At 42.6% G+C, this 16606-nt stretch overlaps 1 protein-coding gene across 4 annotated transcripts in view; it reads right to left on the minus strand.

Moving 5' to 3' along the window:
- LOC112978788 (TLE family member 4, transcriptional corepressor) overlaps nucleotides 1-16231 on the minus strand; it is a 99998-nt gene extending 83767 nt beyond the window's left edge. For all 4 annotated transcript variants that reach the window (XM_064501040.1, XM_026092507.2, XM_026092506.2 and 1 more), the window contains exons 1-4: nucleotides 15291-16231; nucleotides 14919-15016; nucleotides 13962-14025; nucleotides 12533-12577 (exon numbers count right to left, since the gene is read on the minus strand). In XM_064501040.1, coding sequence (XP_064357110.1) covers nucleotides 12533-12577; nucleotides 13962-14025; nucleotides 14919-15016; nucleotides 15291-15335 — 252 coding nt within the window. In that variant the 5' untranslated portion in view covers nucleotides 15336-16231. The remainder of the gene's footprint in view (nucleotides 1-12532; nucleotides 12578-13961; nucleotides 14026-14918; nucleotides 15017-15290) is intronic.
- Between the last annotated feature and the right edge of the window lie 375 nt (nucleotides 16232-16606).

The raw sequence follows: 16606 nt of genomic DNA on the forward strand, positions 1-16606 counted from the left end.
AGTGAAGCCCTGCTGACCTCCAGGCTCCTGGGCTGCTCAGTTAGCAGGACCTGAGCAGCTCTGTTCAAAGGTGGTGAGAAATGCCTGCGAGTACCTCGGTCACACTCCCGAATCCCACAAACAAGCACCTCAACTCTCTACCTATAAACAAAGTTTTAAAAGCAGCTGCCGTTTTCAACCAAGGCAGCCTAAATCTATACAAAATTACTCTCGATATGCATTGCAGAGCCTTTGTAGAGTTCATTTGATCTGGTTGTAAATTAGGTTTTCTTCACCTCTACAGACTAGGCTAGACTATAAATTGAGAGATATTAGAGTCTTACTAAATTCACAGCTGTTCTCCCTCCAAAATTAGCACCCTTCTCTGGAAGGATAACTGAGAAAGGCAAAGTGATGATCAGGTCAAGGAACTGACCTACTTTACCTCCTAAATCCCACTGCTTCACCCAAGTGGAAAAGCACAGCAGTGCTTCAACAGAGAATACTCAACTTCAAACCAACACATTTCACAACCTATCAATCTAATTAGAAAACGTGTGTGTTTATATAGATGTCATCAAGTATTTCTGAAAAGATCAGTTACAACATTTACATGCCAAACAATTAATAAGAAAACCAGGCTCCTTTCTCCAATGTTATACTGAAGACAGCTCTCAGACTAGTATTTTTTTCCCCAAAATCCAACTTCTGTTTATCCTCAAAATTACATTTACAGTTTCTTACATGTGTGGGTGTTCACATGCTCAGGAGTGAAGACTCAACCAAAGCTGTGATCCTCACTGTTTAATACTAAGCAGGTTTGCCTAATCTTTTCACAAGTCATATTGCCAATATCCCCTTCCAACCTCTGCAATAAAAAAAACAAGAGCCTGTTACAGCTTCTTATTCTAATGAGCAGGTAGAAATTAAGATAAGGTTAAAAAAGGGACTGGGAAACTAGGTACTTTAGATTGACACCAACAGCTTATCCCAGACTAATTGTGCTTAAACTAGGAGGTACAGAAGGGTTAAACGAAACCGGTATTTTCCTTAACTTTACGATATAATTGCTTTTACCAGAGAATCAAGATCCCACTGTGCTGCAGCCACTGTGTATTCATAGCCAACAAGCCCCATCTCTGGCATTTCCTAAAGCCTGAGCATGCCCCCCCCCCCCCCCCCCCAGGCCAGGCTGGAGGCATGCAGAAGGAAGTTGGAGATACACTATCACAAGGTAAGAAGAGTCTTCTTTTCCAAAAATCCTGTTAAGGTAAGAAAGTAATATTATCCTATTTTCCAGATGGAAAACAGAGGCTGAGAAGACAGATTACTAGGGACAAATCTTCATACAAATTAAAGCATTGACTGCTTTACCACTAAGAGAGACATCCCTGAAGCATGCTAATTGCCAGCTGGGATGGAGAAGACAGCAGAATTAACATGGGAGGCAAAACAGGACAAAACTGTCTTGGGAAATACCATCCTGCCCCAAGCATCTTACAATGTACAGAGATAAACACAGCCACTTTTAAGCAGCTCTCATGTAATAATATCTCTGACAGAGAACTGAGGCAGTGAAGGCCAGAGGTGAAGTCTCAAGAAAGCATGTAATGGGATTTTTAAAGACGCATAAACAGACTACACACTTTACTCACGCAGAAAGTCAGTAACAGATAAATGCTAAAGAAGATTTTCAAGAATGCCTAAGCACAGGAGGCACCTACCCCACCGCTGTAGATACTTAAATGTACTTTTGCACCTTAAAAACCAAAAAAAAACCCAACCCAAAAACCCCCAAAACCCCCAAAAACCACCAAAAAAAAACCACCAAAAAAAAACCACCACCAAAAAAAAAAAACCACCACCAAAAAAAAAAAAAACACCACCAAAAAAAAAAAAAAACCACCAAAAAAAAAAAACCATGGCATGCCAAACACAAAGGCTGGAGTACCAAAAGGATTTAGTCATTAAAATCCGACATTGCAATCTTCTCACCCTTGTCTCCCCACTTGGGGAAACCACAAAATGCTGAAGTCACCAAAAGCACATAAGAGTCTGTCTCCAGCACTGAAGCTCCCCATTGAGTTCCCTTTGTAGATGTGTTCAGAAGTGTCTTTGGCTTGACAAAGCCAAACACTTTGGCATCCAACTAAGCCTGGGCAAATACCCCCATCCAACACGATGCTCCTCCACCCATCTCCCTGAGGGGGCTGAGGATCCCTGCTAGAATTATTCCCACATAAAACACAAGAGCAGTCACATTTTAAAAAAGGGTGGAGAACAGAGAGACTTTTATGTAACAGTGGTTAAAGAGTTTAATCAGAGCTTTTATATACATGACTTTAATTCTGGCTTTACTTCTCCTTTCTACCTCCCAGGAGGGTGCCCTATCTACTAGGCTACTGTGAACTCTGGGGGGGAAATATTCCCAATTCTTCCGCTGCAGCAAAAAAGTCCCTGTTCCCGTCCCCGCTCAGATTCATTGTACCTGAAAAAACAACCCTGGGCTAAAACGCACAGATGGATTTGAGACAGGGACTGGAACTTGGCACAACTCCTTTCAGCCAGCCACAGTCTTCCCGAAGTCACGGCAGACTATGCATCTCCCTTGGTTCTAACAAGCCAGTAAAAGTATCCTATGCAAAGTGAACAGCCTTCTGCTGGGTATTCCCAGTCATTACATCATTCTCCTGGGAGAAGGGAAACGTGGGTCTCGCTAGCAGATAGGTTGTCTACTCCAGTTTTGTCTTAAAAAAAAAAAAAAAAAAAAAAAAAAAGCAGCACTATGCTCAGATTGTGAAAGAAAGTTTATCTGCCAGTCTTCAAAAAGTGATTCTAGGCTGAAACTCTCAAGCAAAGGCAGCATTTCCCAGCAGCATCGAGTTAGGTGGCTCAGCCCTCAAGCAGTATTAGATTTAAGACACACCCCTGACCTCAACTTTTCCCTGTTCGCTACCGTCAGTATGTGCCGTATTTCTTTGGCTCCATCCTGAATCACTTGACTCTCCAGGTGCATTGTAAGCTTCATTCTGCCAGACCCAAAGGTAAGTGGTGCAAAAGTTTCCACATTGTTGCTTCAATCTCTTTGTGGACAGCCGCCAAAGCAGGTTGCCCAAGGTCTCACAGAAGTCTTTGGCAGAACAGAAACTCACAGCTGGATCTCCCCAAGTACCAGACCCTGATGGCTGAATCTCACCTACCTGGAAGCTTTCTGCTTTGCTTCACATTAATTCTGAGAGGTATTTCTTGTGCCTACAGATTTTCAAGTTCTCCAGGTTTGTTGCAGGTTTAAACAAACCTCATGACCCTTAATACAGTGCATACTTACAGCAGTATTTTTCTTTGAAAATGTGTAAGCTAAGATTATCCCAAGATTCTTCTCACCCACACAAAAGACCTATTAAAATCAATGCTGTAGAAGAAATACACCTGAGTTCCAGACAGAAAACAGAGCTACAGAAATTGCATCTAGATAAAGAACAAAATATTATCTTTTTGTACATCCATAAGGCACATATGTCCATTCTCCTGAAGGTATATTTGGGGGGGAAAAAAAAAAGTTTGCATATGCAAAGAAGCTGGGCATTTGTATCTTCAAAGGAAACTCTTATGTAACAGAAGTAGGGTTTGAAAGTGGGAGATAACAAGGCTGCTACTGTTAGTTAGAAAAGCATCTTGTATACACATTCAAAACGTGTCTTAAACGGAAAACAGAAACCCACAACCTCAGAAAAAACCCACCCCACATGTATCCTCATGGGGACTCTATTCTTGTACAATATTGTGGTGCTGGTGTTCTTTACATCTCTATCTACATCAAAGCTCAGAATAAGAACAACTGTTATCTTCAGTCAAACATGGTTTTAGAAAAAGCTCCAGAAACAAACTGTTCCTCAGAAATTTCCAGGGTGCCACAGGCATAGAATTGTAACATTTCCCTCATGGTGCCAACTGAAACAGGAAACATTATTTTGGTGTCTCCAGTCAGTAAAGATTAACTAGAAAAAGTTGTGAGGGAGAGAGAGTTAAATGTTTTCTGGAGATGCATGGAAAATGTCTTTCTCTTCACGTTGTCCACTTATTATTAGCTCTGTCTCCCCTTACAGCCATCTCTAGAAGACCATGGAGAGATGCAAAGGGAAAAGGATGTTATGCTTGACTGTATTAAACCAACAGTCTATATGCTACTTACTCTCTAAGAGTAACACCTTCCTATTTATGTATGGACAAATATATGGCAAACACTTCCCACATTAAAAAAAAAAGAAAGAAAAAAGGACATTTGGAGAGGTCAGGATCTCTTCCACAAGTGCTGTTTTAGAGCAACAAATAAGCAAGAGTCTCATATCAATGCTTGGATTTTTCATTTGTTTTGCAGAAGACTGAGAAGAAACAGACAGCTTCTTGCCAGAAATGAAGAAGTACTAACGGAAATTGTAAATAAGCAACCTGTTCATACCACAACAGGTTTTTGCAATTAGGATAGAAAGTCTACTGGTTAAACCAGGTATAAGAATACACAAGCTCTTCTTTGTTAATACACTAATACAAGCATATGGGGTGTACTTTACGCACAAAGTCTTTCCAATCTTTTTGTGCTGTTCAAACACTATGGACTGATATTTTAAGAAGAGGTATCTGCTTTATATTAAGTCACATGCTCTATAAAATTATAACAAGCAGACAGTAGTGGTGTTGTAGTTGACTCTCACACATCAGCACATTGCCATCTTTCGAAGAGGCTACTGTGAAGCTGGATGGTTGTCATACAGAATGAATGGTACTGCAGGGAAATATGAGATGTGAGAAGAAACCTAATTAAGTGGTTTCCTCCAATTGCTCCTTGTTCTTTGCCTCCGCCCTTAAGCCAAAAGTCTAGCACATGCTTTTTGGTCAGCACAGGCCTTAATCTCCTTGCCTTCCCTCTCCAAATGTTATCACAGAACCAGCCCCCCCATTTCCAACATTTATCTCCAAATACAACTAACACAGTAGCAGGCAGGCATTCAAGTACCTTTAGTGTTATCTACTTGTAACCTCTGACGTACTAGGACAGATAAAATTTCATAACAGTTAATGCACTGCTGGACCCTGTTAGAAAAGCTGACACAGATTTGGAGTGCTTCTCTCCACACCAAATATATATTAATTCAGTATTTTGTGACTCTCTAGGGTCTCTCACCTAATAATGGATGTTAACAAATGAAATCTTACATCACTTCTGTCATGTAAATATCAACACCAAGAAATGGTAAGAGACTTTCAAAAAGTGTGGCAGAACATACTCGGAGTCAGGCTAATCACAACTGCTAATTTTTCTAGTCATATGGTTTAAATTAAATCACCATCTCCCTAGATCCAAGAAAGCACAAAGGCAGACATTTGTAAGCATCCAGAGCACAAAACAGCACTAATATGAACACTGATTTTTCTCTTCAGATCCTCAGTGCTTCACGAAGGATGAGTACTGAATTCACACCTCCTCATCCTGCAGCTATCATAAAAATTCAGTGGAACCCAGATACCTCTAAAAGCTGAAACCACCACATCTCTGTCCCGTTTGGTCTTTTAATTCCAATAGTTAGGCCTTGTGGAGTTCATGTTGCCACTGACTTCTTGGCTGTCAAGCTGCTGGACAGTGGTTTATCCACCTCAAATCAAAAATTATAATCACTCTGTTCACAAACTGGCCCATGTTTGTGACATAACTAATTCTCTAGTACCTCCACAAATAGCACATCATAGCTTCTCATTTAAAATGGATAAACAAAAATAAGACCAAAATGACAACACTGAATTTGCAGCATTTTACAACCTTAGTATTTGAGTCACAGAATCTACTTCCTTGTTTCAATGAACCAATGGCATGGTATGCACAATGACCGACCAGCGAGAGCATCCTTCACTATGTACAGCATCGAAAGTAAGGCAGAATCCCTGCCTTGAGGAACTTACAATCTCCATTATTTCACATTCACATTATTTCACAATCCTTATATTAAAAGTTATTTCAGTTGCAGAATCGAGCAGCCAAACATTTTAAAGCCAGATTTAGTTATCTCTACAGCCTTATTTCTGCTCTCCTAATGTCTATTCTGTGCACGGAGAGAAGTCCTCTAGGAAAACTGGTAATGAGATCAGTGAGTGTGTAACTAAAAATTGCACCATAACACACATACACAATGGGGCAGGACCAAATTTACAGAAATTGCTGTAAACCTCAGACATCCTAGCATCTGAGTACCTCACTTTGAAACCTATCCGCTAACTAATGTTTTTCCTGCACTGAACGTCCTAGGCACTTCTTTTTTGCCTCCAAAGGGAAAGAAAGTGTTATTACATAAAATGGTACAAATGTTGTTATATCTAATGGTGACATAGCTTCCCTCTTTTCCTCTGTCAGATTCATTGCAGGTGGTAAGTTTTGATTCTTCAGCACGAATCTTAGGCTAGAGTTACATTTCCAGCCGTATTAGCTGACAGGAGGAGCTAATGGCAGTGCCAGGCAGAACAGAAGCCTATTAGTGTTGAGGAGCTGGGTGAGGGAAAGTCTGGCCCAGGTCAGATTCTCTCTTTCTCTCCTTCCTTTCCTCTCCCCCACCATTTATCCAAGGAGGTTGGGGATTGCTGCCAGGACTATGTCCCTTATTGCAAACAATAAAGGAGAGAGTTTCTTGCAAGAAATGTTCGCAGTAACTTTTTCTATAATGGAAAGTGTTGGACAACCCTAGCCATAGGGTCGCCATTGGCTCCCTCTGTAATTACAAGCACAACCATAAACTAACATAGTCAGTAAGGCAGCATCATGGCAATTAGCATCTTTCAAAGACAGAAAAATGCTTTTATGTTTAAGCACTATAGAGTATAGCCCTTTGCCAGTAAAAACAGAGCATATGTCTTAATTTAAAAGTTTGCTCAGCATGTTTTGTGCTATTTCCTGTGTCTTAAGCATCTGTCTGAATTGTCAAAACAAGTGGGGGGAAAAAATGACATTTTTCTTTGCTTATGCACAGCAAAACCAGAAAGAAATGGAAGTCCTTGTCCTAATATATGTTCTTCTGCAGTTGTGGGGGGAAAGGTTATTTCAACAGTATCTCGCAGACAAGTAGCAACAGCAAACTTCTCAGTAATTAACAAGTTCTCTCCACAGAAAGGTTGTCTAATATCTGTACCATGAAAAAAGCACACAGAATCTCACTTCAGAACTTAGCAGTTATTACAAGGCAAAAAGCTTTGGGTTTAACTGCAGAATAATACATTCTCCAACTTTTCATAAGCTTCTCAGCTATTCAGCTGGCTTCAGAGGCTAAATAACCTAAAACTGCGACAAACAAGCCTCAGTTGTCAAACTGATTTGACAACCTTTTTTTTTTTTTAATATTTTGTGACTTTGATAGAAAAGCCGCTTGTTTTTCTCTCCCTCCTTAGTAGTCCTGTATGAGCTGCAGTCTTCAAAATTTCACTTCTAATCTCTCTCATTTTGAAGTTTCCCAGTTCAGTTCTGACTACCCACTGCCTGTATCTCTATTAAATCTTTCCTACTGTTTATAGTGGAGAACAAATTCAGCCAGTATAATTTTAGCTGGGTCTCCAGCTATTCTTCAAATGGAAGACAGTATACATTCAACTGCAGACTGCCGTAAAAAAAAAAAAAAAAAAAAAAAAAAGAGAGAGAGAGGGAGGGGGGGAGGGAGAGAGGGGGGAGGGAGAGAGGCATCCACACATATATGCATTCACACACCCATTCACACAGAGTCCAGTTCCTTGCCATAGAAAAAAAGAATACTTTTCTGTTACATATTTAGCACATACACAGACCAATTCTCTGTGATATATGGATTTTACGGCCATGAAGATGAAAAATGGTCAAAACTCATCCCTAAATTAAACAAATTGATTCCCATCTTTACCCTTTTACCAAAATAATTTAGTAAGGCACAAGAAGCAAGCAGACTCAAGGCTGGGATATCATACAACCCATATATTAACTCAGTCAGCAATAAATCTCCCCTCACTCTCCAAGCTCTATGCTACTTTCTTAAATAGCTCACTATAAGGCCCCAACCTAATTAAAAACAGCTTTCTTGGCAACAGTGGCCTTGATTTCACTTATTTACACATTAACTACAGCCTTCATTTGGCCAATCCAGTCTATTCCCTGCACCACGCAGGGCCTTTTATCTGCCCTGGACAGCATTTTCTCCAGCAGATGAAGTAGATGCCGATTGATTTGCTGTCGAGCGTGGTAAATTAATAGCAACAAATTGCTGAGGGCCCCATCTCGCTGCTCCACCATGCTTCGGCAGTTTTGCTTTATTTGCTCCATGATGGGCAGCAGTCAGGCCTCTTCAAGTCAATTTCTTCTTAACAACCTGCAATACTTTTCAATGGTGAAAATAGAGCCGTTCCTTGCAAGTCAGAAATCAATATCCTATTGCCCTTAGAAAATGCTAAACAAGCAGTATTGGCAATCCACTTGGTACTAGAGGGTATCAGATATAATGCAAATCCATACTGCTTCCCTCCTCGTAGTTATTACAGTTTGCTAAAAGGTTCCTAATGCCATTTATCATCATTTACCATCAACTACTGCAGCTATGATTATGATATCCTATCAGCTAGTAGAGCCCTTTCATTTCTATCCAATTAATATTTTAGCAGCACTCAAATGGTTCTTGCCCAAGTCTCATAATAAAATTTACATGGATTGGACTGAAACAGGGGGTTTTCTTACTGTGATTAAAAAAGGTTTTTTCATTTATTTTTTAATATCCAGCTTCTTGAAGATCTGAACTTTCTCTCAAAAATGCTAAAATCCTACATTTTCTCTCTGACAATTAGTTCAGAGACAGAGGTGTAACCAAAAAGAATCCAAATTTATGGTCTGACACCTCCAAAAACATAAGCAAAATTAGAAGTGAATGCTGTATCCTATTTATGTTCTCCATCAGTCCCATTCACAAATGTCTGTTGTCTGTAGCCAAATACAGACACTTGTTTTAAGTGATAATTACAATACTGAATTAAAACCTTCAGAAAGCGTGTTTGATTACAGCAATTTAAATAAACTGTTTACCATAACATTAAAACTGCCTAATTTCAGAAATTAAACCGAATGACCAACAACAGCAAGTAGCAACGCCGTGTTAGAAACAGAGCAGCACATCAACTATTCATTCATAAACTATCCACTGAGCCTCTTAAAAACAAATGTTAAAAAAAAGCAGCTCAGTAAGAAATGAGCATTTCCAGGCTCATTCAAATGCTCACATTTATTCTAATACTGAAATTTAAAACTGTAGGGAACTATCTGTTCATACTGCAACCCACAATCCCTACCTTTTGGGCTTTTCTTTGGAATGTGTCTATTTTGAAGCTTCATTGATCCTACTACAGGATATCAAAAATAAGGTTAAGATTTTAGACTATAACGCCACATGTCACAACATACCCCACACATCTTAAAAAAAATACAAATGACTAATTCTACCAGTCTAATGTTATTTACTCAGTTACCAAAATTTAAATTAATTATGTTCTCAAACATAATTGTTAAAAATTGGCAACATTATGCAGGCTTAATTAAGATTAAATCCAATTTACTAAATGTACTTTAATTGGTACTAATTACATTAACTTTCCTTTCAGAATGACAAATTCCCCATAGGTTTCACTTTAATAGTCTTCTATCAAAATCAACACAGGATGACTGATGATGAGCATCACATGAGGGGTGGGAAGAGAAACGCTCTTCTTCCCTCCTCCTGCTTCCCCCCCCCCAATACACACATGCACACACACTATCACTGCTCTGTGCGTTTATCCTTTTATCAATTTGCTAAGTCACAGAGTCTTGACTCCATCACAGCCATCATTTTCTGTTCCAGTGAAAAGGTTCTCTAAAAATAAATACTCTGTGGCTGGGAGCAGCCAAGAAGAACAGAAGCTTTAACAGAAAAATACACAAAGGTTTCAAATATCAGGGCCACCAATTACTAGGGTAGTTCCAAGGACTCCAGGGAGTCCTGCTCTTGAACCCTTTGAGACGCAAATCTAATAAGTGAATAAGCCTAACCTGATCTTGACAACTAGGCTCAATTATGCCGAAGGGCAACTTCACTGCATTATTGCCTGCTTTCCATTACAAGGGCATCCAGTGAGTACATCTGGAAAAGAACCTAAGAGGAACCAAGGCTGTCTGCCCAGAAAAACAAATAAAGACAGATATGCCTCTGTGCTAAAGTGAAAAAAAAAAAAGAAAGAAAATATAATAAGTAGGTGGTTTGCAGAGCTGTCTGTATTTCATAATGTGATAAACTGCCCTCAGGATTTTTGATATGATTGAGTGATTCACTTTTTTTTAAAAAAAAAAAAGAGCTTTGTACATTCAATTTCAGCTGGGCACAATTCAAAGATCGAGGAGGAGGAAGAAAAGGGAATTTAAGGTGGAAGGCTAAAAAAGCTTCACACACATCAAATGAAACAATCGACACTACATATACAAAAACTGGGCCGTAACACTGCGATCCTAAAGTAAAATAGGAAATATTTTGTAGTTGCAGAACAAAAAGAGAAAGGAAAAAAAATGCTGTGGCAACAGAACGGAAAACATGAAAGATAAAACTAACATCAGATTTAAGAATGATAGTTGCAAGTAAGAAACTTGTTTGCTAATTTGCATCAACGTCTGACAAAAGTATTTAAGTGTTTTGCATGAGAGTAAAATACATGAGAGTAACAGTAATGGAAAATGGTGTTTAATTAAAACTCAGTCCTTTGTAAGCCCCACTTTTCTTTGTAATTAACCATTTAATTTCTCCAGAATATTGTTAAAGCCCCCACTACCTTAATTGTGTAGTTTCTGAACTATTTAGAATTTAAAAATTAAAAGGGTTTTGTTTTTGTTTTCCCCTCAAAAAAAAATACAACTGCATATTTCACATGCATACAGACTTTGTCCTACATACAGCATTTTGTGGAGTCAGTTTAAGTCTACATATAACTAATTGCTGTAAAAACACAGTATCTAGATATATAAACAAGTCTGACTGCAATAGTTGTCTTCAAATGCCTATGATAATTTGCTGCGTAGGTGGCCTGTAAGGACTCTGGACTTTATGAATTGTTTTTGCATCTACTGCTTTAGGTTCTTTTAATAGTACCTGCAATAATCTAGCTATTCATTTGAGAACAGCTCCAAAACATTTGAGAGTTAATTAACAGTCTTTCCACTACTACCAGTGACCTGAATTGGGTCCAGAGAGTAACCATATAATTAGAATCTGATCAGCTAGAGGAAGAGTCTTTTACTCTCGACTGTTAAACACACTTGTTGAGTCTTTATGGGCAGATATCACATTCATGAATAGTATGTTTGAGCTCAACAGGGCTACGCATGTCTGTAAAATAATGTATATGTACAAAGTTCCATAGGTTTGGAGCTGCAGATCAAAATGCTTTGAGGCAGGAAATTCCGCTATCTTCATATTTGCACGCCATCTAGCACAAATGGTCCTAATCAGTACTGTGGCATTGGGATGTTAATGGGATACAAAATACAATAAATAACATGAAAAAACATTTGACTTACATGTTTGCTCTCAACAAGATAAAGAAATCCTATTTCCACAACCCAGAGAAGTTCCAAATCCCTTACTTTGAACAGAAACATGTACAAACCAATTGGTCTTTCTTCTCCCATCCAATCATTTCTTTATTTCTGCAGTTTACACTACCCAGCAACACTGCTGAATTGCTCAACCGTTTGCTAAAATGAGTTGTCAGTATTAAACTCCCCCCATATACAAAGTTCCCTCACCAGAAAAGAGGTCAGATGTTTAATTCATTCTCCTCTAGAGAAGGTTAAAAACACACATTACTGAAAAGAAATTCTGATTTACACTACCATGCTCCATCTGACTAATCTCCTTCCTGCTAATCATGGCCTAAGTGCTAGACTTCAAGGCACAAAACTGAGCATGCCAACATCCTCATAGAAAGCTCATTTACACTTTAGAGCTTGAGTAACTAAGACACTATTTTTGGACAAAGGTCCAAGTCAGTAGCTTGTGGGAAACAGGAACATATCTGTGCATCAATTTCTTTTGCAGTTCCAGCTCAAATCTGTCCAAGTTAGCTGAAGATAACAGTCTTTTTCTGTACACAAATATACAACCCTTTACACTTCATAGATGTTTATGATGTAGCTATCGTTCCAGAAGGTAAACCTCAAACATTAGAGGTTAGATAGATCTGAAGCTACAACCCACGTTACTCCCATAGGTACTCTTTTTGTAGTAAGACCACTTGCATGTGCAGAGATTACATGTGGAAAGTCAACACGGTAACGCACAACTGGGAGCCAACACAGTAACCTACATAGAGCCATGTATCATACACAAGATGGAAGTTTCAGAGCACCGCGGAACAGAAAAAAACATCCAGTGCACTTAAGCATGCAGTTAAATCAACTCTCACAGAATACACATCTGTTTTAAGACTGATGGGAGAAATTATACAGAACATTCTTACACAAAACAAAATATTTGCCTACCTGCTTATGCATCTCTATATTCAGCCCATAGGACATCTCATAATACTAAGAAAGAAGAAAATGGCTCTGTTAGAACTTGAAATCAAAGTCATTCCAAAATTCACTTTGAATCAAACATCATCTGTATAAAGACAAAGATCTACAAAACATTTACTAGCCTTGAAAAGCCCCTGGAATTTGAAAGCACATTTTATAGCAACCTTTTCTTTTTTCTTTTTTGCTTTATCAACATTGCTTCTTGTCAAATTTACAAACAGCCATAAAACAAGCAAAAGAGACAACAACAACAACAACATCATGAAAAATAATCACAACCAGAGTTAAAGATTAGAAGCAGAGAAAACTCATAGAAAAGGCTCAAGATTTTATTCCCTAGCACACATTGAAGATGCCAAAAAATGCCCGAAGTGCTTGAAACCAGACACACATATAAATCAGCAATGTCTAACAGACCAGTTATTCAATATTTTAAATTAAAAACACAAAAAAGATACAATTAAGTTGCAGGGATGCAAGAAAAGAAAGAGCATTGAAATGCAGAGCCAGAGCAGCTACTCTGTTCTAAATATCTCCTGTTACGTATGCCTCAGTGTTGGAGGGAACTCAGTTCAGTGTGTAACATTAGCACCAAACAATCTCCAAGACTTGAGCACATCAGAAAAAGACAAATGCGAGCCTCAACATCTGCTTGTGCTCTTGGTAAACAGTTTTTTCAAGGATATTTGCTGTTTTTGTAAATATAAGAATGATATATTTGTCACATACATATGGAAAACAGCTAATCCTTCATAGACACACAAGACAACAGACAGCACGAGCTTCTCTGGAGTCAATCATGATCCATCGTGCAATTATGTATTGAGAGATTTCTTCCTATGGAAGTTATTTAACCAGACAGGCCACAACCGTTGAGGAAATCCCCTTCACAGCTCAGATCCCTGACATTCTGAATTTAGTGAAACAATGAGCCAGCAGCCCAGAAGAAATAGTTCTTCTGGGAAATAGGCTTCAGCTTTATATACATATATATAAGATTTTGATTCAACTTCTCCATAGAAAAAGGATTATCCTGAACTGCCTTATGGAGATATGATAGTTGTGAGAAGTCATCAGAAGTGAGAACATCATCCATAAATACACTTAGGAAGTTGTGCATGCCTTTAAAGGGCTGACCAAGTAATTTGTTAGCTTTTTGAAGAAATATCGCCAGTTACTTAAAACATTAAAAGGCAGATTTTGTGTAGAAACTAATTGCTACAAACAAGTTATAAACCCCCGAAACTAAGGATTTATAATAGAAACACTGATACAACCTCAACAACAGCAGCACTACTGTAATCTTTCTGTTCGCCTCCAGCAATTCAAATGTATTTCAGTTTCAGTATACCAAGTTACTAGGCATTTTGAATTTGTTATGCAGCTTGCTTACCATGACATAATGTCGCTGCATCTCTGTCTTCTCACTGGCCAGTTTTTCACATTCTAGCTTTAAACTGTTCAAGACCAAAAAAAGAAAAAAGAAAGCATGAGTACTTCATAATGCAAAACTGACATTCTTCTAAGCACACGTTTGCTCCCCTTTCCAAGCATTTCTCCAACAAACAAATATAAATCTACATTCCAGCTCCTGCTTGGGAGTTAAGGGTGGGGTTTGTCCTTTTCCTCTCTCAAGAGACACCGCGCAACATCCTCATCTCCCCAGCGCGCTGTACACGGTACGCAAGAGAATGTTTTTCTCTGACAAAAGAAGAAAACCACTGGTTCACAGAAAATGCGAACACACTGGTTCATACCTACAACACTAAAGCTTCGGAAGCCACTTACAAATCCGCAATTTAGTTCTCTAAGCTTTTATTTAAGTGAGTTTTAGAAACACCTCTTGCTTTCATTCAAGCCACAGGGTAACCAAACGCGTATCGCCACTTAAAGGAGCAAGAAGTCGGGGGGGGGGGGGGGATTGTTTGGTTTTTTGGCTGTTATTGATGACAGGATCGCAAGGCGGTTCAAGCGATGCCGCGACAACCCCCCCCCCTCCCCCCCGGCCGCTGTTTGCTTGCGGGAGCGCGCTCGAGCCCTGCGAGAGCCGCTTGTCACCGCGGGGCCGCCGCGCAGCTGCCGGCACCGCCGCCCCCCGCGGGGCCCCATGGCCAGCACAGGGAGGCGCGACCGCGGCCGGCCGCCCCAGAAGTGCCTGGCGGGGTGTGGGGGGGGGAGCCAAAAAACACCGAAAATGCGCTTCCAACCGCCTGGGGCGGGCGCCCGCCTCGCGGCGCTCCCCCTGAGCCGGTCCCGCGGGGACCGTTAGGGGCGCGTGCCTCCGGGAGCGGAGGGGGCAGCGGGCGCCGAGCCGCCACGCGGCCCGCGGAAAGTAAACAGGGGCCGTTACCTGTGGTACTGCGCCTGCAAGAACTGGAACTCCTCCTTAATCCGGTCGCAGGACTCGGAAATGGTGAATTTAAAGGGCTGCGCTGGCTGGTGAGGCGCCTGGAAGCGATCGACAGCGGATCGGTTAATCGCCCCCCGCTCGCCCGCTCCTGCCCGCCGCCCCCCCGGGGCTCCGCGCCGGGCCGCGCCGGGGGGAGGCGTCGCCCCGGCCGCCGGCGGCCGAGCCCTTCGCCTGGGGGCTGAGCCCGCGCCGCGCCGGAGCGGGGCGAGGGCGACCCGGCGGAGGCAAAGGCCGCCGCGGCGCCGGGGACAACAATGAGAAAATGGCTCCAAGCCGGTGGCGCCACCGTCCCCGTCCCCCCGCCGCACTCACCGGGTGCCGGGTCTGGGGGTACATCTTGCTCAGGTCGCGAATCATCCAAGCCGGTCAGCGGGCGGCCGGAGCAGCGGGGCTCATGGGCTGCGGCCGCAGCGGCGCGGCGGCGGGCAGGGGCGCCCCGGCCCCCGCCGCCCCGGGGCTGGCGGGGCACCCCCCGCGGCGGCGGCGAGGCGCGGCGGCGGCGTCCCCGGCTCGCGGGGGCCGCTGCCACATCCCCCGGGGGCGCTCCGCGGGCCGGGCAGGGCCGCGTCCCCGCGACGGCGGGTCGCTGCGGGCGGGCTGCGAGCCCCGGGCGGCGGCGGAGCGGGGCGACGAGGAGGCGGCAGGCAGGGAGGGACGGAGCTCCCGTCCGCCGGCACCGGCGCGCGGCTCACCCGAAGGATCCCCGCTCGCAGTTTTTTCCCTTCTGCAAACTTTTATTGGTCTCGGCTGTTATCCCTCCTACACGCTTTCGGAGGGGGGAAAAAAAGAAGAGACCGAAAAAAAAAGAAACAAAAATCTCCTTTCTTTACTAGGAAGAGAGCACCTCCTGGGCTGAGGTTTTGCTGTCTGTCGGTTTTGCGCCTGTCTCTCCCCCCCGCGCGGTATTTGCGTCTTCAGAGGTTTAAGTGCAGTAACCTTTTGTTGTGATGGGTTTTTCCTCTTCCCTATCAGCCAGATTTCATTTCCCCTCTTTTAGTCTTTTTTTTTTTAAGAGAAGGATGAAAAAAATACGGTCCGGGTTGCTTTATTTATATATATTTTTTCTTTTTTTCCTTCCTCCTCGCCTTTCGGAAACTCCGGGAACTGGAAGCAGCAGCACCAGCAGCGCCGCGCGGATCTGATGGGATGGGATGGGATGGGATCGGCCCGGCCCGGCCCGGCCCGGCCTGCCACCGCTCCGCGCCGCTCCCACAGCACGCTCTGGCGAGGCGACTTCTTTGACCAAATTTAGCAGCAGCATATCATTAACATTCTGATACATATTCACAGCAGCCGGAAGGCCGCCGGCCGCGGGGCGGCCTGGGAGCTGTAGTTCATCCCGGCCGCGGCCCCCCTCCGTGCGGCCACGGCGCCGCGCCGAGGACTACTTCTCCCACAAGGCACTGCGGCGCCGCCCGTCCCCCCTCGTGCGGATCCGCCGCCGCTCCGCCCATGAAGGGCGTAGCCGGCGACCAATCAGCGGCGGCTGCACATTAATCGCCGTTCTGTATTAATGCCCATCATTTCGCCGCTGACAAATGGGCACACAGGTCCGGAGAGGGAGGGAGGGGAGGGGGAGGGGGAGGGGGAGGGGGAGGGGGAGGGGGGAGGGGGAGGGGGAGGGGGAG

The sequence above is a fragment of the Dromaius novaehollandiae genome, chromosome W, assembly GCF_036370855.1.
Source record: "Dromaius novaehollandiae isolate bDroNov1 chromosome W, bDroNov1.hap1, whole genome shotgun sequence".
NCBI classification, from domain to species: Eukaryota; Metazoa; Chordata; class Aves; order Casuariiformes; family Dromaiidae; genus Dromaius; species Dromaius novaehollandiae.